This window comes from Macaca thibetana, chromosome 7, assembly GCF_024542745.1.
Source record: "Macaca thibetana thibetana isolate TM-01 chromosome 7, ASM2454274v1, whole genome shotgun sequence".
Taxonomy (NCBI): domain Eukaryota; kingdom Metazoa; phylum Chordata; class Mammalia; order Primates; family Cercopithecidae; genus Macaca; species Macaca thibetana.
The window spans coordinates 150,171,488-150,196,291 of NC_065584.1; the positions used below are offsets into that span (position 1 = coordinate 150,171,488).

The following is a 24,804-nucleotide window of genomic DNA, read 5'->3' on the forward strand; positions in this document are numbered from 1 at the left end:
TAATGAATTCTATTGTGGTCAGAAAATATGCTTGATTTAAAAAGAAACCTTATTGGGGCTTAATTTTCATGTCATAACATTCACTCATATTAAGTCTACAATTCAATAATCTTTGTAGTAAATTTACCAAGTTTTAGAACGTTTCTAATTTTAGAAAATTTTTACCACCCCAGTAAGATATCTCATACCCATTTACAGTTTATCTCCATTGCCTTCCTAACACCAGGCAAGATTTACCTCTTCTGGACATTTCATATCAATGGATTCATACAATATTTGGTCTTTTAAAATCTGGCTTAATTCATCACCTCAAATTTGATGAATTTGAGGTTCATCAATTTTTTTTTTTTCTTTTTGAGATGGAGTCTCGCTCTGTTGCCCAGGCTGGAGTGCAGCGGCGCGATCTCGGCTCACTGCAAGCTCTGCCTCCCAGGTACACGCCATTCTCCTGCCTCAGCCTCCCGAGTAGCTGGGACTACAGGTGCCTGCCACCACGCCCGGCTAATTTTTTGTATGTTTAGTAGAGACGGGGTTTCACCGGGGTCTCAATCTCCCGACCTCATGATCTGCCCGCCTCGGTCTCCCAAAGTGCTGGGATTACAGGCGTGAGCCACCGGGCCTGGCTAGTTCATCAATTTTTTAAGGCATATTATCAGTATTTCATTCTTTTGTATTGCTCAATTATATTCCACTGTATAACACATTTTACCTATTTTCCAGTTGACGGAAATTTGGGTTGTTTCCATTTTTTGGCTTTTATGAGCAATGTTATGAATATTCACATAAAATCTGTGTGTAGACTACATTTTCATTTCTCTTGGGTAGATTATTTAGAGTGAAACTGCTGGGTCATATGTTAAATTAATGCTTAGCTTTTAAAGAAGCTGCCAGATTGTTTTCCAAAGGGGCTGTACCATTTAACATTCCCACCAAAGAAGTATGAGGGTTCCCATTTCTTCACATCCCCTCCACTTGTCATCTTTTGGATTACAGCCATTCTTCTAGTGAGTGTGAAATGGGATTTCACTGTGGCTTCGAATACAATTAATGCCTAATAACTAATTATGTTGAGCATGTTTCATGTGATTTTCAGCCATTCGTATCTCTTCTTTGGTGAAATATCTATTTAGAACTACTTTTTACTTGGGTTGTTTATCTTATTATTGAGCTGTGAGAGTTGTTTGTGTATTATGGATTCAAGTCATTTACTAAATACAGAATTTGCGTATCTTTTCCCCAGTCTGTGGCTTTTCATTTTCTTACATTTTCATTTTTGGAGCACAAGTCTTGAATTTTGGTAATGCCTAACCTATCAATTTTTCCTTTTATAGACTGTTTCTGGTATCATACCTAAGAATTCTTGGCTTAATTCAAGGTCTTAAAAGATTTTCTTCCTGTATTTTCTTTTTTTTTTTTGAGACAGTTTTGCTCTTGTTGCCCAAGCTGGCGTGCAATGGTGCGATCCCACCTTACCACAACCTCCACCTCCTGGGTTCAAGCGATTGTCCTACCTCAGCCTCCTGAGTAGCTGGGATTATAGGAACGTACCACCATGCCTGGCTAATTTTTTGTATTTTTAGTAGAAACAGGGGTTTCACCATGTTAGCCACGCTGGTCTCAAACTCCTGACCTCAGGCGATCTGCCCGCCTCAGCCTCCCAAAGTTCTGAGATTACAGGCATGAGCCACCACGCCTGGCCCACAATTTTTTTTTTTTTTTTTTTTTTTTGAGACGAGTCTCACTCTGTCGCCCAGGCTGGAGTGCAATGGTGCAATCTCGGCTCACTGCAATCTCTGCCTCCTGGGTTCACGCCATTCTCCTGCCTCACTCTCCCAAATAGCTGGGACTACAGGCGCCTGCCACCACGCCCGGCTAATTTTTTGTATTTTTAGTAGAGATGGGGTTTCACTGTGTTAGCCAGGATGGTCTCGATTTCCTGACCTCGTGATTCGCCCGCCTCGGCCTCCCAAAGTGCTGGGATTACAAGCGTGAGCCACTGCTGGCCCACAATTTTTATAGTGTGCTAGCTCTTACATTTAGACATCTTATCCATTTTGTGTTAATGGCTGAATATAAGTTGAGTGTCTACATTCACCTACAGTCATCCCTCAGTATCCACAGGGGGTTGGTATTTGCATATAACTTATGCACATCCTCCTGTAAACGTTAAATCATCTCTAGATTACTTATAATACCTAATACAATGTAAACGCTATGTAAATAATTATACTATATTATTTGTATTTATTTTTAATATTTTCAATCTGTGGTTGGTTTAATCCATGGAGGCAGAACTTGCAGATACAGAAGGCTGACTGTATTTGCATGCAGATATCCAATTATCTCAGCACCATTTTTTGACAAAAACTATCATTTCCCCATTGAATTGCCTTGGCATCTTTATTGAAATTTAAATGACCATAAACATAAGAGTTTATTTCTGGAGTCTAAATTTTATTCTCTCATCTATTCATCTGTTTATCCTAGCAGCACACTGTCTTGGTAACTGTAGCTTTGTAGTAAATTTTGAAATAGGGAATTGTGAGTCCCCCAACTTTTTCTTTTTCCAAATTGTTTTGGCTATTCTGGGTCCTTCTATTTTCTATATTAATTTTAGGATCAACTTGTCGAATTCTACAAAATCCTGCTGGAATCTTGATAGGGGCAATTTTGATACATATTTAGACGCCAATGTAGGGAGGGTTGCAGTTAAACAATACCGAGTCTTCAATTCCATGAACAAGGAATGTCTTTCCATTTATTTAAATCTCCTTTAAAATCCCTCGGTAATGTTCTGTAACTCTACAATGCACTTTGATTTGGATCCTTTTCAATTGACTGAGGTTTTTTAAAAGCCAAACATAGTTTATCTTGATGACTGTACTGTAAACACTTGAAAAGAATGTGTGTTCTGTAGTTGTTGAGTGTATATTCTATAAATGTCTATTATATAAAGGTAGCTGATGGTGTTGTTGAGATTTGTCTTGACCAATTTTTGTTCTTCTATCAATTGAGAGTTTTTAAATGTCCTACTAAGATTTAGAACTCCCCTTAATTCTACCAATTATTGTGTCATTGTTTTGAGGCTCTGTGATTTAGTGAATATACATGGATAATTATTGTGTCTTCCTGATGAACTGTTTCTTATAATCAATATTTTTGAGAGACAGAGTCTTGCTATGCTGCCCTGGTTGGCCTAGAACTCCTAGACCCAAGCAATCCAGACCTTCCACCTCAACCTCCTGAGTAGCTGGAACTACAGGTACACACCATAACATCCAACTCCTCATCATTTTGAAATCAGTTTGTTGCCCAGGTTGGAGTGCAGTGGCACAATCATAGCTCACTACAGCCTTGAACTTCTGGGTTCAAGCAACCCTCCTGCCTCAGCCTCCTGAGTAGCTAGGACTACAGGTATGTGCCACCATGGCCAGTTAGTTTAAAAAAAAAAAAAAAAAATATATATATATATATATATAGTACAGACAGGGTCTTGCTACGCTGCTCAGGCTGGTCTCAAATTCCTGACCTTAAGCAATTCTCCTGGCTTGGCCTTCCGGAGAGCTGGGATTACCAACATGAGCCACCATGACTAGCCTAACATCTGCCTTTTAATTGAGGTGTTTAGATTGTTATCATTTAATTACTGATATGGTTACCTCTAGTCTATTTCTCTGTTCCCCCTTTCTTGGCCTCTTTAAGATTTCCTGTTCTCTGTAAGACTATTTGAATATTTTTATTGGCTTTTTGGCTACACCTCACTGTATTTTTTTAACTCAGTGCTCCAGGGATTACAATATACATATCTAATCATTTAAAGTCTACTTGGAGTTAGTTTTATATCATTTCATATTTAATAATATAACTATAATGAAGGTCTGTGGGGTAAGTTCCTTTATTACTGATGTTTACTACTGTCAAACATCTACACATATTGAAAATTCCATGAGATAATGTTACTATTTTTGTTCTGGACAATTATAGGTTTTTCTTTAAGTTTTGGAGGAAAAAAAGTAATCTTTTCTAATAACCAGCTATTTACCATTTATTTTGCATTTCTTTTATTCCTGAAGATCCAGGTTTCTCTTTGGTATCATTTTTCTTCAGTTTAAATAACTTCGTTCAGCATATCTCATAGAGCAATCCCATTGCTCATGAATTCTTTTATCTGAAAATGTCTTTATTTCACCTTCACCCCTGAAGAATATTTTTACTGGATATAGAATTCTGAGTTGACAGGTCTTTCTTTCAATGTGTTAAAGGTACAGTTCCACTAAATTCTTCCCTCCAAGGATTATGATGAAAAGTGCATGGGTACATTCAAATCTTTATGGCTCTGTAGGTAATGTATAATTTTTTGTTAATAGCTTTCAGTGTATTTTAAATTTCTTTAGCAGCCATTTTCTTGTTAGCAGGTGAATATCTGCTTTTTGGCAGTTTACTTTTGATGTGTGCAGGTGTAGTTTTGAGTTTACTCTGTCTAATTTGCTGAGTCTCTTGTATCTATAAATCTGTATCTTTCACCAATTTTGGAGGTTTCAGCCATTATGTTTTCAAATCTTCAAATATCTTTTCTAACAAAATCTCTCTCTTCAATTCTTCTGGAACTCCAGTTATCCATATTTCATTTGTTCCTTTTCATATTGTCACACAAGTCCCTGAGTCTATGTTTATTTTTATAAAAATCTTTTCTCTCTTCTTCTGATTAATTTCTATTACTCTATCTTCAAGGTCACTGACTTTTCATTGTCATCTCCATTCTGTTATTTAACCCATTCAATCAGTTTATATTGGATATTATATATTGCAGTTATAAAATTTGTTTTAATAAATTATATTTCTTGCTAGAATTTATTTTATTTCAAATGTGTTTTCCTTTACCTAAAGGAACCAGTTATGGGAGCTGCTTTAAAGTTTTTCCCTGATAGTTCCAACATCTGAGTCATCTTGGAGTTGTCTTTTCCTTGAGAATTGGTCACATTTTCCTGGTCCTTTATACCAAGTAATTTTGGATTTTACCTTGGACACTGAATATTATGTTATGTAGCTTGGGTACAGTTATAATACTTCAGAGATTGTTGATGCTCTTGTCTCAGCAGGCAAACAATTGAGTTATATATTCAGACTGTAATTCATGTTTTACTTTTTGTAGGCTGTGAACTTTTGGTTCAGTTACTTAAGCCTTTTCTATTCCAGTTTGCATCTGTCCCATGACTGTGCAGGTCCAGGGGTAGGGTGAAACCTGTATGGGATTCCCCTCAAACTTTCTGCACAAAGAGGCCTCTTTCTCAGGCTTCTCTGTTCAGGAAATATGGGGTTTCTCTTGAAGTTTTATCTGGCAGAGGTGCCATGCCATGATGTGACTGCCCTTGGGGCAAAGATGCATGAGGAAAGAAAATGATAAACTCATTTCTGTGTTGGTCTCTCCCCAGAAACTCCCTGCTTTTATTTATTTTTCAGAATCCTTAGTTGTTTTTTATATTTTGTCTGGTTTTTAAGTTATAATCAGTGGGAAGGATGGGCTGTGGTGGCCTTATGTTACCACAGTGGAACCAGTATTTTCACCCCAATTCCTAAAGAATATTTTTGTTGAGTATAGAAAAATAGGTTGACAGTTATTTTCTTTCAGCACTTTAAAGACATCTTTCCAGTGTCTTCTGACATCACAGTTTCTCTTCAGAAGATCACTGTTCCTTTGCAGACAATGCATCTTTTTCTCTGGCTCAAGATTTTTGCTTTTTATTTCGTTTTCAGTTCTAAAATTTATGCTTGATTATTTTAAATACATTCCGATTATCTAGTGAAATCTTCCATCTTTACAGTTATTTTTTTATACAATTTCCTTTATATTATTGAACATATTATAATTATTTCAAAGTCCCTTGTTAATTCAAACATCTGGATCACTTGAGGGTCTCTTTCCATTATCTGCTTTCTTCATTTTTCAGCTATGTTCCTGTCTCCTGGCACAGCTATTTTTAATTGAGTGACAGACATTGTACATTAAAAACTGTAACTATTCTAGATGATGTTTTATTCCTCCAGAAAAGGCACAATCTTTTCTCTGTTGATAAGAGTAAAAGCTATTATTTTAACCAAATCACAAATGACCCGAGTCAAGTCTACGTTGCAATTTCGGTCAGGCTTAGTCTACCTCTGGTTTGTCAATGTTCCTAAGGCATACCTCTGTAAGTATTCCAGTTGAGGCCCTCCTCCCTCTGGCAGCTCCTGAACTCTAGCTATTATGATTCCAGGACCATGAAACTGCTGAGAACTTGATTTCTCACAGACGTTCTACTTACTCTTCTCATGCCGTATCAAGTATGTGGAAAATGTCTTGAAGGAAGAAAATCTTCGGTGTATTTGAGGCCCTTAAAGTCTTCAATTTTGTCTCTCTAACCCACAAGGTCCCAAAAGTTCTGATAACGGAAAGCCTAGATTTACAACCTAGTGCTTCATGCCCATAATTAGCAAATCCCCTCAGGGAGAAAGCAGCTCTAGAACTTCAGCTCACCTCTCTAGAATCCTGCCTCTCTGCTTTCTAGTTACTTCAGCAGTTCTCTGATGACTTTAAACAGATACTTTCTCTATTTCATCTAGCTTTTTGCTCTTAGGGGAAGGTATGTAAGTCTACTGTAAGTTACTCCATCCTAACCAGAAGGGCAAACCACATACCTGACTGGTAATTTTTGAGGGCATATTGGACACACTATCTGGAAAAAAAATCTGCATCTTGAAGGAAATATTGAAATTCAGTAAGTACTTTCATGTAACACTAATTCTTACTCCAGCTACAGATCACTGTCTTTCAAAACTGAATTACAAATATAACCTTAGTAAATTTTCTTTTCTTTGAAGTTATTATTTCAGTTCCAATTCTGATACTTAACAAAACTTACACACCCCATGAGTCCTTTTTATAAAGCTATGTTTAGGAAGAATAGTTAAAACAAGTAAGAGGCTTTTGGTGGTGATGGGTGTGTATGTGCGACAGTAAAAGTAGCAAATACTAACCAAACTTACCTTAGATGATGTGGTGTACATGGTGAATCTTGAATACCATTTGCTTGCTTTCTCTGCAACTCCTTTTCCAGCAGTGAACATACTGTTTCTTAGAACATCTAGTTTAGGTACTAGTAGTGTATCTAAGTTAAATGAAGGTGATGAGTGGGTTAATGTATCCTGAGATTCTTCCCTAAATGGGCAAGTAGGTGAGAAGGCTGGAGAAGACCAAAGTCTCTCCCTTGGCTTCTCCTCACTTTTTGTGTAACTTTTAGATTTGGTAAGTCTCACTGGCCTAGGAGAATTAGGAGGCAGACTAGATCTTCTGCATGCCTTGACCAATGGTGGACTTTTCTTATTTAATTTATCATCACATGCCCGTTGTAAATCAATGCTTGGTGTACGACTTGTCAAAGGGCTGCTCATATTATTCATATACATCACAATTTCTTCAGCTAAATCACGCCTAGCAGATGGTGTTGAAATGCTTTTGCTATCATCTTCATCCTCCTCCTCTTCTTCTTTTTGCTGCTGTTCAGTCTCAGCAACCAAAAGAGAGAGGGGATCGAATCCTGTTGCAACGTCAGTTTTTTCAAAAGGTTTTACTGAAAAGCTGCTGTTCATACGTTGAATACTCTTGGGATTTTGCGTAGCAACACATCCTGCTTTTGATCCATCTGTTTCACTGTCTAAGTCTTCTAAGTCAAAAATAACAGGAGATTCCACTTTATCTCCCAAATAGTTAGAACCATCAAAAGGTGTATCATCATCACTAGATTCCTTTTCTAGACTGTCTCTTTTTGATCTTAAAGGTGGCTTCCCAATATCAAGAGTATTTGGTCTTGTGCTTTTTGAGATAACATTTGAAAGAATTTTTGCATCAGCTCCCAATTTTTCAACTATATCTCCAGGGGTGGCTTCCTGGTTAATTCTATTGAGCATAAATCCCATCAGTACCCCTCCACTAAGATTACGGTTTCTATTTCCCCAGACCACTTGCTGCTGCAAATTAGTTTCATTGTCACTTTTATGTCTTTTCCTGAAGCATCTACTTTGAATGTTTCTTGTTCCGTTTGTATCCTCAAGAGATGATATTAAGAGCAGCTCAGGTGTGCTTTCTGAAAAACAAGTAAAGTGCTTTTAGCCATGAAAATATAATAGCAAATAGAAGTCATTTTAAATATTTAAAATTCTAGTGATGAAAACGATAATAGCAAGTACTCACTGAGTGTCTGCTATTTGACAGATACTATACTAGACACTTTACTTGTATTTCCTACTGTAAACATTCCAACATCCTTATGGGTTGAGAAAAAAGGAACACTCAGAGAGATTAATTATCTAGCTCAGAGTAACTCAGTCCTTAAGAGACAGAACTGAGATTCAAATTCAGATTTGTCCAATTATAAAGGGTATGCTCCTAGACATTAGGATGTATCGCTTTTTAAAGATGTCATCAATTAAGATTTATACTTACTAATTCCACTAAATAAATTACAATGGTTTTACAATTGTGGCTGTACTAGATGACCTTGAGATTCTGAGTCTTCCTTTTTTTTTTAATTTGGTAGACACAGGGTCTCACTATGTTGCCCAAGTTGGTCTGGAACTCTTGGGCTCAACAAATACTTCTGTTTTGGCTTCCCAAAGTGCTAGGATTATAGGCGTGAGCCACCATGCCCAGCCAAAATTGTGAATCTTCTGCTTATTAAAATGAAAAAAGAAAAAACATCCAAAACACAAAACAAAATAGATGTTAACTTTATCCATAAAGGCTATTTTTCAAAACTCCAAATCCTGAATAATTTTAGCTAAATTAATGTGGCTAAATAATTTTACCCTTGCTTAACATATTGCTTGCACATTTATACCAGTCAAATGTTAATGGCCACTTCACATTTAGAAATACTGTTCACTGCTTTCTACCAAATTACTTAGATGAAAATACTAAATTTTAAGCAGAAATCTAGATCTCTGATCGCTTTAATTGTTCTTACTATATGTGGGAGTCCTCTAAAGCATTAGTCTAGGTATAGTATCATCGACTATTCTTCTTATGTGCTTTATCCACAGAATTAGCTCTCTATAGTCAGGCAGGTATTGAAAATGTGCCTTTTCTTGTCATGTGATGTATGCAAATGGCAGGGCAAGAGAAAAGAGTGGATACTAGAGGTCATAAAAGCCTACATCTAATATTACTTAATAAGCATATACCATTAACAAGAAAAATGACATATCACAGAGGCAAAGTTTATTGTTTTTTTCATCAGCTTATGATTGAGGACATAGGAAATCAAGAACACACTTTCTTCTGATATTCTGGGAAATTTTCTGCTTCACAGGTTAAATATTACTAAAGACCTGGAGGAATCTTGTAACCAAAGATAATACTCTGGAATTGCATTTGCAAGGGTTCCTTTGCAAAGTCAGTGATATGCTACGACCTGAAGACCAAGTTGGTTATCAGACTTTACCAGAGGTTTGCAAACTATACCCATGAGCCAAATCTAGCCTGAGGCCTGTTTTTGTACAGTCTCAAATGGTTTCTACATTTGCAAAGGGTTGTAAAAATCATGCACCCAGAAGACTAGGTAACAGAGATTCTATGTGCCCTGCAAGGCCTGAAATATTTACTATTCGGCTTTTTACAAAAAAAGTTTGCCTGATCCTAAGTTTACACACACGCTAAATTACACATGCTAGGCTGGATGCTGCATGCCTCTAACACAAAGACTGCAAACTATTTAACTTCCTTGGGCTAGGTAGCTCTATAACATAATTCCAGCCAGTTATATTAAGGTATAGTTTTTGAGGGTTTTTGGAAAAAACTTCTTTCCTGACAAAAGAAATAGATACGGCTGGTGTTTCTCTTCCCATTCTTTTTGCCTTGATTGGATAGGTGATGTGTGGAGTTACCAGTGGCTATACTATAATCATGGTTAGGTCAAAAGAACTGATGGCAAAACCCCTAAGCCAACATTTAGAGCAAGTGGTTACCTCCGAATTTCCTATTTGAGAAAAATAAACAGCAACTTCTTTAAGCACTGTTAATCACATATTCTGAGACTTAAAGCTGAAAGTATGCCTAGCTGATATACTAGCCTTTTCTCAGATCTTTGAACATGCTGTGGGATTCCTTTCTACTAAACAGTCTTTTTATACATGCTTCCTTCTGCTTGGAATGCACCCTCTCAATTCCTCCTTTCTGATCTCTACCCTCATTTATTTTCTACTCATATTTGAAATTTAAGTTTAAAAATGATATGCTGAAAGAAGTCTTCCCTGACTAACAACCCCAAACCCAAGACATATCTATTATATGTTCTCATAGCAACCTACTGTCCTTTTTCATTGTATTTAATCTAAGAATACTTTTGCATTTACTTGATCAATGTCTTCCCATCCCTTCTACCTGCTTTCTCCATGAAGGCAGGATCCATGTTTATTTTTTGTTTCTTATTATAATATACCCCCAGTAGCACCTGAAATATAGTAGAATCTAAAAGAATATTTACTGAATGAATACTGTCTATTAGGCAGTAACTGCAGCCAACAAACCAACCTGGAATATAATACATTATATTATAATATTAATGTATTATATTATGGGTAGTTAAGGATCAAAAGTAAAGGCACACTAAAACCAGAATTAGGCTTGAGAAACATCTCAGAATTAAACTTCTCTGAGGTTGAACACTCAGTAATTCAATATGTATTTATATCAAAACATTAAATTCTCAAGATGATCATGAGGGCAGGAGCAGAAGCTCACGCCTGTAATCCCAACACTTTGGGAGGCCGATGCACGTGGACTGCCTGAGGTTGGGAATTTGAGACCAGCTTGGCCAACATGGTGAAACCTCGTCTCTACTAAAAATACAAAAATTAGCCAGGCACAGTGGTGCACACCTGTAATCCCATCTACTAGGGAGGCTGAGACATGAGAATCGCTTGAACCCGGGAGGCAGAGGTTGCAGTGAGCCAAGATCGTGCCACTGCACTCTAACCTGGGCAACAGAGTGAGACTCCGTCTCAAAAAAAAAAAAAAAAAAAAAAAAAAAAAAAAAATCAAGATTAATGATTTAATCCAATCAAACATTAAAACATATCTTTGTTAATTCTACTCCTGTATATGTATATATATATACACACACACACACACACGCAAACACAAATAAAATATATGATATATTTTATTTATATATATTATTAAATATATAAATATGTTAATTTATATATTAAAACATATTAATAAATATATATATTTATAATATATATTTATATTATATATAAATAAAATATTCATATATTGTACTGCAAAACATAAATAAACCCGAAAAATGCTTTAAATCCTAGTATGTACAAGTATATAATAAGTATTCCTATATATCCCACGTATGGTCTTTGGAAGCAGTAATAAACCCACAGTACTTAACAGATGAGAGTTTTCAAGCCAAAAGCATCAAGGATAAACTAATAACTTTACTTCACACCAAAGAAATCTACTCTAGACTTTTATAAAATTCACTTGTTCAGCATATAGGGTAACTGAAAGCCAGATGATTAGCCAGATGCTTATTATTCTGACAAAATGTGAAGATCAAAGGATGGTTTATAATCATATTTAAATAAAAAAATTAAACACAGATCCTAAGAGGAGGGCAAGCATAAACAGAGAGCAATGAAAGAACAATAAAATAAAGATCAAACGCAAGTTAAGAGTTATAATTAGAAAATTAGTTACAAAGGACTAAATGGTTGTGAAACAACTCTATGACACTGATGAAAAATTTTTAATGTTTATGTTATAACAATTATCTAACAAAGAAATGCAAAATAAGAGTTATAGGTGATCTAACTTTGTTTTGTTTGTCTGATAGATAGAGTAGGGTTCCACAAACTTTTTCTATAAAGGGCTAAAGAGTGAATATTGTAGTCTTCGCAGGCCACGTGGTGTCGGTCACAACTACTGAACTCTGCTGTTGCAATGCAAAAACAGCCACAGATAATACGTAAATGAATGAGCATGCCTGTGTTCCCACAACTTTATTTATGAAAACTGATGTCTGAATTTCATAAAATTTTCATGTGTACTAAATATTAGTCTTATTTTCTGACAATTTAAAACTATAAAAACCATCGTGGCTTGGTTAGCTTGCAGGCTAGTATAATAATAGGCTTCAGGGCAAATTTGATCCTCGGGCCTTAGTTTGCCTTTCCCTGAGCTAGAGGCATATTTAACTGTGTTGCAAAAAAAACCAAACACCATTGCAGCAAGGCCATTTAAAAACAGAGATATTTCAGTCTAGACAGCACATGTTCTTCAATATTTTTTATATTACAACATCATGCAAAAGTAAGGTAACACAAAAAAAATTTATTAGGTAATCACACTACTAACACTAAAAACTCTGAATCTTACTTATGTCTATTTAATCCCCTGAAAATGGTCTGGTAAAAAAACTTTGAGGCCAAATATTATTCTACTTCTAATCTGACTGTTCTATTAACTACTGATAATTTATGTGACCTGCCAATCACTGAAGTATGCTTTAGTTTTCTCATCTTTAAAATGGTGCTAATATCCCCTTTGATACAAGCATTTCTATATTAATAAATATAAAATAATATATAAGATGACTTTGAAAAGAAAAATTATTGGGTATTGTTACTTAAACTATCTGAAGGACTATCCTTTTGCCTCTGGAAAAACAGGAATAATATGAAAACTAATAAACCATATGCTTCATCTGAAACTTAACTAGCTGTATGGTACCCTCAGACTCATCACCTCTACTGATCTCACTTTCCCCTTCCAAAAAGTACCAAGAGTCTAAACTCAAAAGAGTATACAAGCTGGAGGTTTGCCCCTATGCCTTGTATAATACAAGCTTGAACACAGCATGTTATAAAATATAGAACTCAAGTTACTAAGCTATACCATGAGAGGCTGCACAAAATATTTTTTAAAATCACCTTGGAGAATTAAGACTATTAAAAAAATAATTATTCACTAGTCATACAGATACAATTTATTCTGCACATAACACAAGTGTACTATTCAACTTACCCATGCTTTCTCCTGATATTTTATCAGCACTGTTGTTACTTGTACCAGTGAGGCGAACGATACTGGAAGAATTCTGATAACTGAGCTTAGGAAGGCAATCAGCACTTCCTTTTGCACTCTCACTCTCTGACACTGGAAAGATGAAAACAAAAATATTAATAAAATGAAATCTACATACACTGTAGGAGGTATCAAGAGAAGTTTTCAGTTCTACATATTTTTACTCGAAAACAGGTGATAAGAAAATACGGAACACCTCTATATCTGTTTGTCAACCACAAATAAGTGATTTCACTTATTTGAGGCCTTGAAGTGTAGATCAAACTACTGAATACTGATCATGCATGAGGTCCATGTATAAACTTTATATTTCCTCATTTATTGTAAAGGAGTGCTTTTGGTGGAGTGGGGAAGGGGGTAAATATAATCACAATCCATTAAACAAACTTTTTTTTTCTTTCTTCAGGTCAGATGGGTAATGTGCTGATGTTGTAACAAGGTTCAAGGGTGGCACATCTCACAAACATGCTTGACTACCCAATCATCATGCCCATGAACTACAAAAGGATCACAAGCTTTCAAATATTGTTAAATCTCAAAAAAGAAATACTGTTTCAAGAAATGTATATACACTTCCACTAAATACACGTATTTTGGGAGTCACATAGCATTCATTCTAATGGTATTTGACTTGGGAAGTGTTTTGCCACTGAGACTATATACTTCATACATAAAGCATTTGTATGAGAGTATGTGGTGGCTGAGGGGGCACATAATGGGAGACAAGAAAGAGTTATGATGGAAAAATGGAAAGTAAAACCAGAACTTTTATAAAATCACCTGCATTTTCTATGAATATAAGTTCACAATTTTATACAATATCAACTTAAACAATACCTACAGGAACTACAATCACTGCCTTTTTTATCTTTTTCTTCTTGAATGTCTTCGGTAGATGTATCCCCTCTTCTAACTTCATCTTTAGATAATGAATTATATCCAAGATCAGACTGGCCACCTGGTAAAAACAAAAAGAAACAAAACTCTATCACAAACTTCTTTAGTGAGTGCAACTGGAATTAGGAGCAACATACTAGTGTTTCGATTTTCTCATAAATTTTTTCTGGACAACTTCCAATTTAAAGCATTATTTTGTCAGCTACCCTTAAAGCATTGTTAGCTACCCCTTCCATCATCTCTATTAATATAAGAAAGGGATGATCTTGAAATAATTTACTCTTGGTTCCACACTGTAGTCAAAAGTAACTATGTACATTCACACTACTATATGAGCTCCAAAAGACACAGACAAACCACACATTCTTTATACAAGTCCATGACCTTTCTAGTTGAAAGTTTGAGTTTCAACTAAGCAATGGAGAAATCTGCAAAGAATTTATAACAGAACATTCACACATAGGTCACTAGAGCTAAATGTCTAAATGATTTTACTAAAAAATTGGATTTCTTCAAATTTGATAGGAAATTAATTTTTAAAAAATTTTAGCTGAATAATCATTGAACTGCATGTGAGTACAAATATATGGGGATGAGATAAAAATCTAGTGTTAAAGATATTGTTAAGAAAAGCAAAAGGGGCTGGGTGCAGTGATTCATGCCTATAATCCCAGCACTTTGGAAGGCTGAAGCAGGCAGATCACTTGAGCCCAGGAGTTTGAAACCAGCCTGGGCAACACAGTGGGACCTCATCTCTACTAAAAAAAAAAAAAAATTAGCCAGGCATGGTGGCATGCACCTATAGACCCCAGCTCCTTGGGAGGCTGAGGTGGGAAGATCACTTGAGCTCAGGAGTTCAAGGCTGCAGTAAACTATGATCGCACCCCTGCACTCCAGTCTGGGCAACAGAGTGAGATGCTGTCTCAAAGAAAGGAAAAAGGTCTATCAATATAAAAAAAACTTCTAATACACTGTTTTGCTAAAGAGACTCTGCATCATTTTTAGAAAATTGTTTTTACCAGATTAGTCTCAAAAGATAAGGTTTTGAATCCTAGTTCTTTATCTCAGGAGACATGTGATTTTAAGTAACAATGTAACCTTTTTGTTTGGATTTGAAGTTCCCAAATTTGTAAAACATAAGGTTGTTATTATTATATGAGACTATATATGAAAAATGTTTACAAGCTTGTAAAGCACTCTCTAAAGAAATTATATATCACTAGGTATTTAGTTTAATATTTTTGTTATAATTTTGAGTTTTTATTTTTTCTAATCAAACTTCAGGTCCATTTCTAAAGAAACTATAAATAGAAAAATCTGAGAATTATCTCGATAAAATTCATGCTTTTATTAGGTTTTGCACTATTTTAAGATAGCCTTTTTAAAAGCCACAGTTAAAAGATAAGATTTCTTCGTTTGTAAGAGATAATGCCAAAGGATAACTATTATAACTGATTAAAATCACACTGCATAATCAAGGAATAAAACCAATCAAGGAAGAAAAACTATGAATATTACATTTCAACAAAATTAGCTTACATTTATTAAACTTAAAAGTAGGTATAAAGCAAGACAGACCAAAATAATATTGACATTTGCAGAGATATGGGCCTTCATATTTTATTAGTAATGCTTCAATTTTTAAAGTTTCTGTCCTTTAAGAGCTTGCTTTTATCTGTAGTCAAAAGTCATGTGTAATTTTTGAAATGTAATAAAAAGAACAGAATTATGTAAATAATTTATTTTTGCATGTCAATTGTAATAATAATTAAGAAGAGCTGATATACAAATCTTATACTTCTCTGAAATTAATGCCATCTTTGGTGCTATAATTCTAGCACTGAAGTATACAATTCTATATACACATATATAAATATATACATAAAATATACAATTCTATATACACATAAATACATATACATATATTATGTGTATATGTATTATACACACATTATACATATACTATTACACATACATATATAGTATTATACATATATTATTTTATATATATATAAAATTTTTTTTTTTTTTTGAGACAAGGTCTTGCTCTGTCACCCAAGCTGGAGTGCAGTGGCTTGATCATGGCTCGCTGCAGCCTCAACCTCCTGGGTTCAAGCAATTCTCTTATCTCAGTCTCCCTAGTAGCTGGGACCACAGGCACGGGACACCATGCCCAGCTAATTTTTGTATTTTTGTAGAGACAGGGTTTTGCTATGTTGCCCAGACAGTCTCAAACTCCTGGGCTCAAGTGAACCACCCACCTTGGCTTCCCAAGGTGCTGGGATTACAGGTGTGAGCTACCACACCCAGCCTTAGAATGCTATATTTTTATATATTTAAAATTTTTTATTACAACTTTTAAAATCACTTAAGATTCAGAAGTTAAAAAAACATTACAGTACAGAGAGTTCCTTGATACTATTCACCTAGCTTCCCCCAGTGATAATACCTTACATAATCATAGTACATTGTCAAAACCAGGAAACTGATGTTGGTATAATACTATTAACTTAGATACAGAGCTATGCTTCTTTTTTAAAAAATTCTAATATCATTTTCATAATTTCAAAGAATTTATTATAAGAAAATGATAGGGTAAAGAGATCTATGTCTACGCAGAGTTAACTGGATTATCATGTATTAAATAGTAGAATAAAGTGATTTATAACCTCTCTTAAAATGTTTATTTCTATTCAAATAATAAAATTCCATATAGTTATTAAATCTAATATCAAATCAAATACTTAATATATAAAATTAAAAAGTGACAGTTAAACATATCACTGAAAATGAAAATGTAAAAAAACACAGGCTACCAAATCTAGTTTTAAAAATGTACTATAATAAATGTATACATAAGCATACACAAACCTGTACTAGATCTATCATCAGTAGCATACACTTTGATTAAACCCGTATTAAAAGGTGCCTGCTCCACAGTGTGTGTCCCATGACCACTATCCATGCTGCCATGACTAACAGCATCCAGGTCACTGCCATCTGCTTAAGAACACAATTTGACAGCATTTTACTACTCAAAGAGGTACCAAATATACACATTAATTTGTTGCTCAAGCTAATAATCCACCAATGTAATACTGAACATGAAAAGTGCCACATACTTAGCAAAATACAACTATAACAAAGAAACCTATTGAGAGTTATTAATGAACACGAAAACACCACACACGAAGGTGGTCAGAAGTTGAAACATTTAAACAGAAGTGAAATCCGGTGGTTTCTAAATGGGAAGAGTGATATAATTTGCTTAATAACTAAAAACTAAAACATTCAATATTGTAAAACTGTTTAAAATTTCTAAAAATGTAAACTGTAGCTAGTCAATTAATTTTGAAGAACAAGTAAAACACACATCCCTTACCTGAGAGAGTTGTTTGTGATAAGTGTGCATGTTTCTTTAAAGCTCTTTTGAACTGTGTTACTCCTAAAATAACATTTCTTACTTTTGTCCAGAGAAAATAGCCACTACGACTTCTTGAAGGCCAGGTACTTTCCAAAACAGCCTATTCATTCAACAAAATAAAATAATTAGTAAAATAATTTTTATAAGTGAACATATATTGGTTTCAGAATAAAGCTAAAGAATATCAAAGCAGGCCAGGCGTGGTAGCTCATGCCTGTAATCCCAGCACTTTGGGAGGCTGAGGCAGGTGGATCACTTGAGCCCAGGAATTCAAGACCAGCCTGGGCAACAAGGTGAAACCTCGCCTCTACAAAAAATATGAAAATTAGCCAGGCATGGTGGCATATGCCTGTACTCCCAGCTACTCAGGAGGCTCAGGTGGGAAGATCAATTGAGCATGGGAGGTCAAGGCTACAGTGAACCATGATTGCACCACTGCACTCTGGCCTGGGTGACAGAGTGAGACCCTGTTTCAAAGAAAGAAAAAATCAAAGTAGACTGTATAACATAAAAGAGAACTAAAGTCTTCCTTGACTGACAAAATGTATTTTATATACTTGAAAATAAATGCCAAATAACCTCCTGCATAAATTATTTCTGCCATTAAATTTAACACTGCATAATGACAAAAGTAATACTCTTTATCTGTTAAACCAAGGTATTTACCTTATTATAATAACCATAAGTAATGGCATTGGGGTCAATACCAGCTTTCCGCATTTCAAAAAGCACTCGAACTGCAAGCACCGGCTGATCATATTGTCCACAGAGTTGCATAAGAATGCGGTAGCATACCTGAAATACAAGTTCAAAATTGTACAGACACACAGATGTCACCATGTACACAAATCTAGAACAAAATAATGCATTTTAAACAATAATTGTGGCAGGGCACAGAGGCTCATGCCTATAATCCCAACATTTTGGGAGGGCAAGGCAGGTGAATCTCTTGAGCCCAGGAGTTTCTGACCAACCTAGACCACATAGTGAGACTCTGTCTCTACAAAAAAATTTAAAAATTAGCCAGGCGTGGTGGCACATGACTGTAGTCACAGCTATCTGGGAGGTTAAAATGGGAGGATTGCATCTTGAGCCCAAGAGGTTAAGACTGCAGTGAGCTGTGACTCTATCACTGCATTCCAGCCTGGGTGACAGAGTGAGACCCTGTCTCAAAAAATATATATAACAATAAAATAATTGTTACCTCATCAGGTGGATCCATCTTCTTTGACTGCATTTTTTTAAGCACATCATATGCTGTTTTCAGAGCCCTGACTTTTGAATGACAGACTTTCACATAAGCTGGGAGACAAATAAACCACAGTCCATAACAGTGGCGCAGTAGACACCTAGACCACATCTGAGGGATGGAAGAGTACCTCTTTGCAATTTTATGTGCTGATTTAATTTCCTGGAAAAAAATATAAAGATCTAACTAATAAATTTATGCACTTAGGCATCTTTATTTAACTGAATGCTAAACAAGTACAAGTCACAAGCTTTTATAATGTTTCCATAACAAAATATGTCTGTAATTAAAGTGTTTTCAAGTTTCTGTTTGCACCTGTATTAAACAGCATATAAAATAAATTTCTAGGACAAGAGAACTAGTTAATTTCTTGAAGTCAGATTACTGTATCTTCAGAGTGCTTTGGGGAACACAATAATCTAGTAATAGTTATATAAGAAGTGATAAAGCATATTATAGGAGGATAAATATTCAATTTATTTCTTGTTCTAAAATTTGATTACATGAAGAATGCGATAAAGTACCTGTTTTGTTCTTCTGAACATGGGCGAAGGGCTATTAGGACTACTTGATTTTGAAGGCAGTTTGTTCTTCTTTGCTTGTAGAAATCCTTCAGGTCTTTCAAATAAATTGTTCCTAAGAACTGGAAATCCATTATAGCTGTTTTAGAAAAGACAAAAAAAGGAAAAACAGTTCTCAAGCACACATAGATGATCACAGTGGTTACAGGTTAATATAATTATAACCAATAACTTCTTCACTTAGAATTTAACTATCTTTCTTTGTCAGGCTATGATATGTACTCAATAAATATTCATGCTAATGTTGCTCTTCTTACTATAATAACTAGAAATGTAATAGCCAAATCCAGACTCAAGTTATTTTTTGAGGAAAAGGGAAAAACATAAATGAACATGACATCCAACTCCAAGGTAACTTAAGCAAACTTTTAAAAGTTAGTACTCCTGTTAATACATAGCAAACATATTAGATAATATGACAGTTGGTAAAAGGTCCACCAAACTAGGACTCTTTCAAAAAGGGCAATCATTAATGTCATTGCTTTGGATTAACATATTTACTGTTGAACTTTCCTTCTTAGAAAGATGCAAATAACAACCTTAGGTTTAGCACATTAGCACACCAGACCTTGCTCTCACATTCTCATGAATTGGTTTGTCAGGTTAGCTAGTAGGTTCAAGGCATCATTTATGAGAAAGAAAACTGAGAAGGTTAAATAAGAGGAAGAAAAGGTTAGAATAGGTGCTCTATTAGGAGGTAAACCTAATAAGGGTGCTAGATCAAGATGCTCTGGACATTTAAAAGCTAGCAGCTAGGCTGGGTGCAGTTAGTGCGTGCCTATAATCCCAGTTACTCAGGAAACTTAAGGCAGGAGGAACGCCTGAGCCTAGGAATTCAAGGCTGTAGTGTACTATGGTTCTGCCAGTGAATAGCCACTGCTCTCTAGCCTGAACAACATAGTGACACTTCATTAATAAGTAAGTAAATAAGTGAAAGGCAGCAGTTAGGAAAAAGATATGCTGAAAGAAACCAAAATTACCTCCTGAGCAATACACTTAACCTGTTTAAGAATACTATATAATATTTTCTTAAAGGCATATAAATAGTTTCCATTAGGAAGAAATCTAACTATAATAAATGAGGGTAGACAGTATTTTTTATACATTACTATAGTCGAATTCCATAGAATAAGAAAATACTAGCAATGATTCAATGTTGAGTAGGAAACAGCAAAGAAATCCAGGAAAACCATGTCCCTTAAAAAATTCATTGTATATGATAAGATAATAAGACCATTTTGTGTGTCTTATTTCAAATGCCTCATTATTTTACATAGACAATGTAAGTTTACGAGTAATCTCTTATGAGGCAGACTTTGTGATCATTAAGGACATTTACGGTGTTTTCCCAATTATGGTTATGATTACACCAAAATTATATGAGTAGTCTGAAGAAAAAAAATGACAGATTCTAAAAAAACAGAAATGTTTCCAGATAAGTAATTTTCTTTTTATTTTTTGATTTGTCTGTTCCGTCGCCCAGGCTGGAGTGCAGTAGCTCAATCATGGCTCACTGCAGTCTCAACCTCCCAGGCTCATGTGATCCTCCCACCTCAGCCTCCTGAGTAGCTGGGACCACAGGTGTGCACCACCATGCCCAGCTATTTTTTAAAAATCATTTGTAGAGATAAGGTATTGCTATGTGGCACAGGCTGAAATAATGCAGTTTTTTTGGAAACAAAGTCTCGTTCTGTCACCCAGGTTGGAGTGCAGTGGCACGATCTTGGCTCACTGCAACCTCTACCTCCCAGGTTCAAGGAATTCTCCTGCCTCAGCCTCCCAAGTAGCTTGGATTACAGGCACCTACAACCACGCCTAGCTAATTTTTGTATTTTTAGCAGAGACAGGGTTTTCACCATGTTGGCCAGGATGGTCTTGAACTCCTGACCTCAAGTGATCCGCCTACCTCAGCCTCCCAAAGTGCTGGGATTACAGGCATGAGCCACTGTGCCTGGCCAAATTTTCTTAGCGTTAAAGGACTAAATCTAAAAGTAAAATTTAAATTAAAAAAGTTAAAACCAAACCAAAGAAACACAAAACTCTATTAGTGACACATATGAAAAAACAAATAAGCATAAAGTACAAAAGAGATTAAAAAATGAGAACTTGTTTAGAAAGAAAAAGAGAGGAAGAGAGAAATTAAGAGAAATATTTTAAATATCTTCGACAGAAGACATTTAAAAAGTGATATGAACAATATCATCACTGGATGAAAAGAGTGGAAATCAAGTGGCCTCTTATTAATCAACATTCATAAACATCTATCACATCACTTTTTCATCTGTAAAAAGAATTTAATCCAAGTCATAAACAAAGATGTCTTGAAAAATCCTTTTTCAATGAAAATAACAAACTATGATTTAAAGGGTGATAGATGTGAAATGGTTTTAGAATATTTAAACAAAGTAAGAAAGTATTATTGGAGAATTAAGAAATCTTTTAAACTCTAAAAGAAATTACAATTTTAAGTAAAAATAAATGTATATTAGAAACTAAATAATGCATTCACCTCTATCATAGCCCTTATTTTACTGTGCTCAGGACTTTTCTCTCTTCTTCACTAGACTTGAAGGCACAGACAATGTATCATTCAAGTCTATATACTTAGCACAGTGTCTAACCACATTTCCTAAATTAACAATGACCAATTCCAATAATTCTGAATTTCCATGACTTAAAACTCATGACAAAAATTAGTAACTTAAAAAATTGTACAAATCAAGGCCACAAAGATTGATTCTAAATTAGATTTAATCTTTTTGTAAACCAAGGTTATATTAATCAGTGTATGTATGAGATGAAAAAGGATTGAAAGTGAGGAAACCAGTTTTAATGAAAAAAAAAATCAAAATTCTATAATAAAGTGCTGCATTTGAGGTGGGGAGTCTAACTGAATGTAATCAACATTTACAAGGACAGATACTTATGCAGACATCATTAGAGAGCTTCCCAAGTCTATATTATGCAAAATTATATATGTTTTCTTTTTATACCTCAAAGCTTAATAATGGATGTGGGATAAGCTTGCTTACCACCTAAAAATTAGGGATCTGTAAAGTTTGGATTTTTGAAAATACCACAGTCCTTAGAAAGCTACGTCACAGATGGTGGATTGCTTCTCTCTTTCAATCTCAAACATTCTGCCTCTTGAATACCTGTACTGTAAAGGGGGTTCTTCACCATTGGGTAGGTGGGGGATCTCAGGTGGTGTTACAAAAACAGTATGTTCACTTTTGAAAGATTCATCCAGTTCTATAAGTCGCACTTCACCGCTCTTGTCCATATCCACCTAAAGGAGTTTTAAAAACATATATTAAAAAGCCACATTGGTTAGCCAAGTGTTCACATAAAGGGAAGTGGTTAAATAAACCATCTGCACAATGGATACTAAACAGCCATTAAAAAAGAAGAGTGAGCAAGTTCTCTATGAGCGCCAAAATAATTAAGTGAAAATAGCAAAGTGCAAACTGTAAATAGTATATTACTTTCTGAATAAGAAACGAGGGAAATACACACACAAACACACACACATATATATATATATTTTTTTTTTTTTTTTGAGACAGTTTTGCTCTATCACCAGGTTGGAATGCAGTGGTGCGATCTCAGCTCACTGAAACCTCCACCTTCCTGTTCAAGCGATTCTCCTGCCTCAGACTCCCGAGGAGCTGGGACTAGAGGTGTGTGCCACCACGCCCAGCTAATTTTTGTATTTTTAGTAAAGGCGGGGTTTCACCATGTTGGCCAGGATGGTCTCGATCTCTTGACCTTGTGATTTGCCCGCCTCAGCCTCCCAAAGTGCTGGGATTACAGGCGTGAGCCACAGCGCCCGGCCTTTCATTTTTGCTTATATTTACATAAAGAAATACTAGAAAGCTACTAAGAAAAGTACCTATATGAGGAAGAGGAAAAGAATAGGGTAGACAAGGATGGAATAGGACCCAGATGAATATATACCTTTTTATATTTGAATATACCTTTTTATATGCAAATGTTTTGCATTTGAATCATGAGACTGTAATCAAGAAATATTTTTAAAATCCATGTACATGTGTGTCTGTGTGATAAGAATAGTGAATTCTATATATTTTAAAAATTTATACTAAATATAACAACTTTCCCTAAACTCTTTCAGCATATGTAGAAGTACATGTGAGTTAAACTCTAGTCACATCAATATTGAAAGCACTTTAGTAGTACTATTTCTACTAGGTACTCGATGGCAAGGTAATATCCAGAAAAAACGAAAACTTCGTAGAACCTAAACTGCCCCACAAGAGCTCATAAACTAAAGGGCATAATATTGATATTAATAAAAAAGGATGTCATACATATGACAAAATACATTTCACAGAACTTTATTAGGTTAGAAATATCATATACCATGTGGATTAAGTGGAAGAGTAGGAATTACTAACAAGTTAAACCTTTAAGATAAGGACTTAGGGCAGAGTATACCAAAAAAGAACACAGATGAGTTTTAAAAATTTTCTAACACTTAAAGGAAACAATACATTCAAAATCTTCTTATATAAATTATTGATAATTTCACAGCATTATATGCTATACTCTCTTGGATTAAATAATGTTTTTAATAGTATATCCATACAGTGAACTAGATAAAAATTAGGACATAATTCAGAATTATAATAATGAGAAAAACATTCACAAAATAACAATAAATGAGAAAAGAATCAGGCTACTAAATCGTATAAATATTATGATTTTTTTTTTTTGAGACAGCGTCTTGCTGTCACCTAGGTTGGAGTGCTGTCATGCAATTTTGGCTCGCCAGAACCACCGCCTCCCAGGTTCAAGTGATTCTCATGCCTAAGCCTCCCAAGTAGCTGGGACTACAGGTACGCACCACCACACCCAGCTAATTTTTATATTTTTAGTAGTGATGGGGTTTTACCATGTTGGCTAGGCTGGTCAGGAATCCTGACCGTAGGTGATCCGCCTGCCTTGGCCTCCCAAAGTGCTGGGATTACAGGCATGAGCCACTGCACCCAGCCTATATATTATGATTCTTAATGGTTTTTTTGAGACAGGGTCTTGCTCTGTTGCCCAGGCTAAAATGCCATGGTGCAATCACAGCTCACTGCAACCTCAAACTCCTAGGCTCAAGTGATCCTCCTGCCTTAGTCTCTCAAGTAGGTACAACTACAGGCGCGTGCCACCACACCCAGCTAATTTTTCTTTCTTTTTTTGGGGGTAGGGATGGGGTCTTGCTATGTTGCCCAGACTGGTCTGGAACTCCTGGTCTCAAAGCAATCCTTCTGCCTCAGCCTCCCAAAAATGTTGAGATTACAGGAATGAGCCACCATGCTCAGCAAATGTTTATTTATTTAATAGTTCTCACTCTTTTTTTTAGCAGCTTCTCCCTCTCCATATTGGCGCCTACTTTCCATTCTCCAGCCATATTGTTCTCATAAAAAAGTGTGGGGTCCAGGACAACTGCTCTAGTTTTCCGTGAAGTCTATATAAATATTAAAATTTTGCACTGTAGACTCAATAGCTT

The 24,804-nt window shown here is 35.4% G+C and overlaps 1 protein-coding gene and 1 non-coding gene across 15 annotated transcripts in view; both read right to left on the reverse strand.

Annotated features, from left to right (window-relative positions):
• The window catches only part of DENND4A (DENN domain containing 4A), a 132,207-nt gene that overhangs the window by 25,427 nt on the left and 81,976 nt on the right, over nucleotides 1-24,804 (reverse strand). For 8 of the 14 annotated variants that reach the window (XM_050795906.1, XM_050795900.1, XM_050795903.1 and 5 more), the window contains 9 exons: nucleotides 22,439-22,572; nucleotides 19,227-19,362; nucleotides 18,658-18,864; nucleotides 18,120-18,248; nucleotides 17,412-17,553; nucleotides 16,901-17,032; nucleotides 13,974-14,090; nucleotides 13,073-13,204; nucleotides 7,024-8,120 (listed from right to left, as the gene is read on the reverse strand). In XM_050795906.1, the coding sequence (XP_050651863.1) occupies nucleotides 7,024-8,120; nucleotides 13,073-13,204; nucleotides 13,974-14,090; nucleotides 16,901-17,032; nucleotides 17,412-17,553; nucleotides 18,120-18,248; nucleotides 18,658-18,864; nucleotides 19,227-19,362; nucleotides 22,439-22,572 (2,226 nt within the window). The remainder of the gene's footprint in view (nucleotides 1-7,023; nucleotides 8,121-13,072; nucleotides 13,205-13,973; nucleotides 14,091-16,900; nucleotides 17,033-17,411; nucleotides 17,554-18,119; nucleotides 18,249-18,657; nucleotides 18,865-19,226; nucleotides 19,363-22,438; nucleotides 22,573-24,804) is intronic. The other 6 variants (XM_050795908.1, XM_050795907.1, XM_050795904.1 and 3 more) reach the window with 2 other exon arrangements.
• LOC126960456 (small nucleolar RNA U13) lies at nucleotides 13,538-13,641 on the reverse strand. The gene has a single exon (XR_007728001.1). It is a non-coding gene; the product is annotated as a small nucleolar RNA U13 (small nucleolar RNA).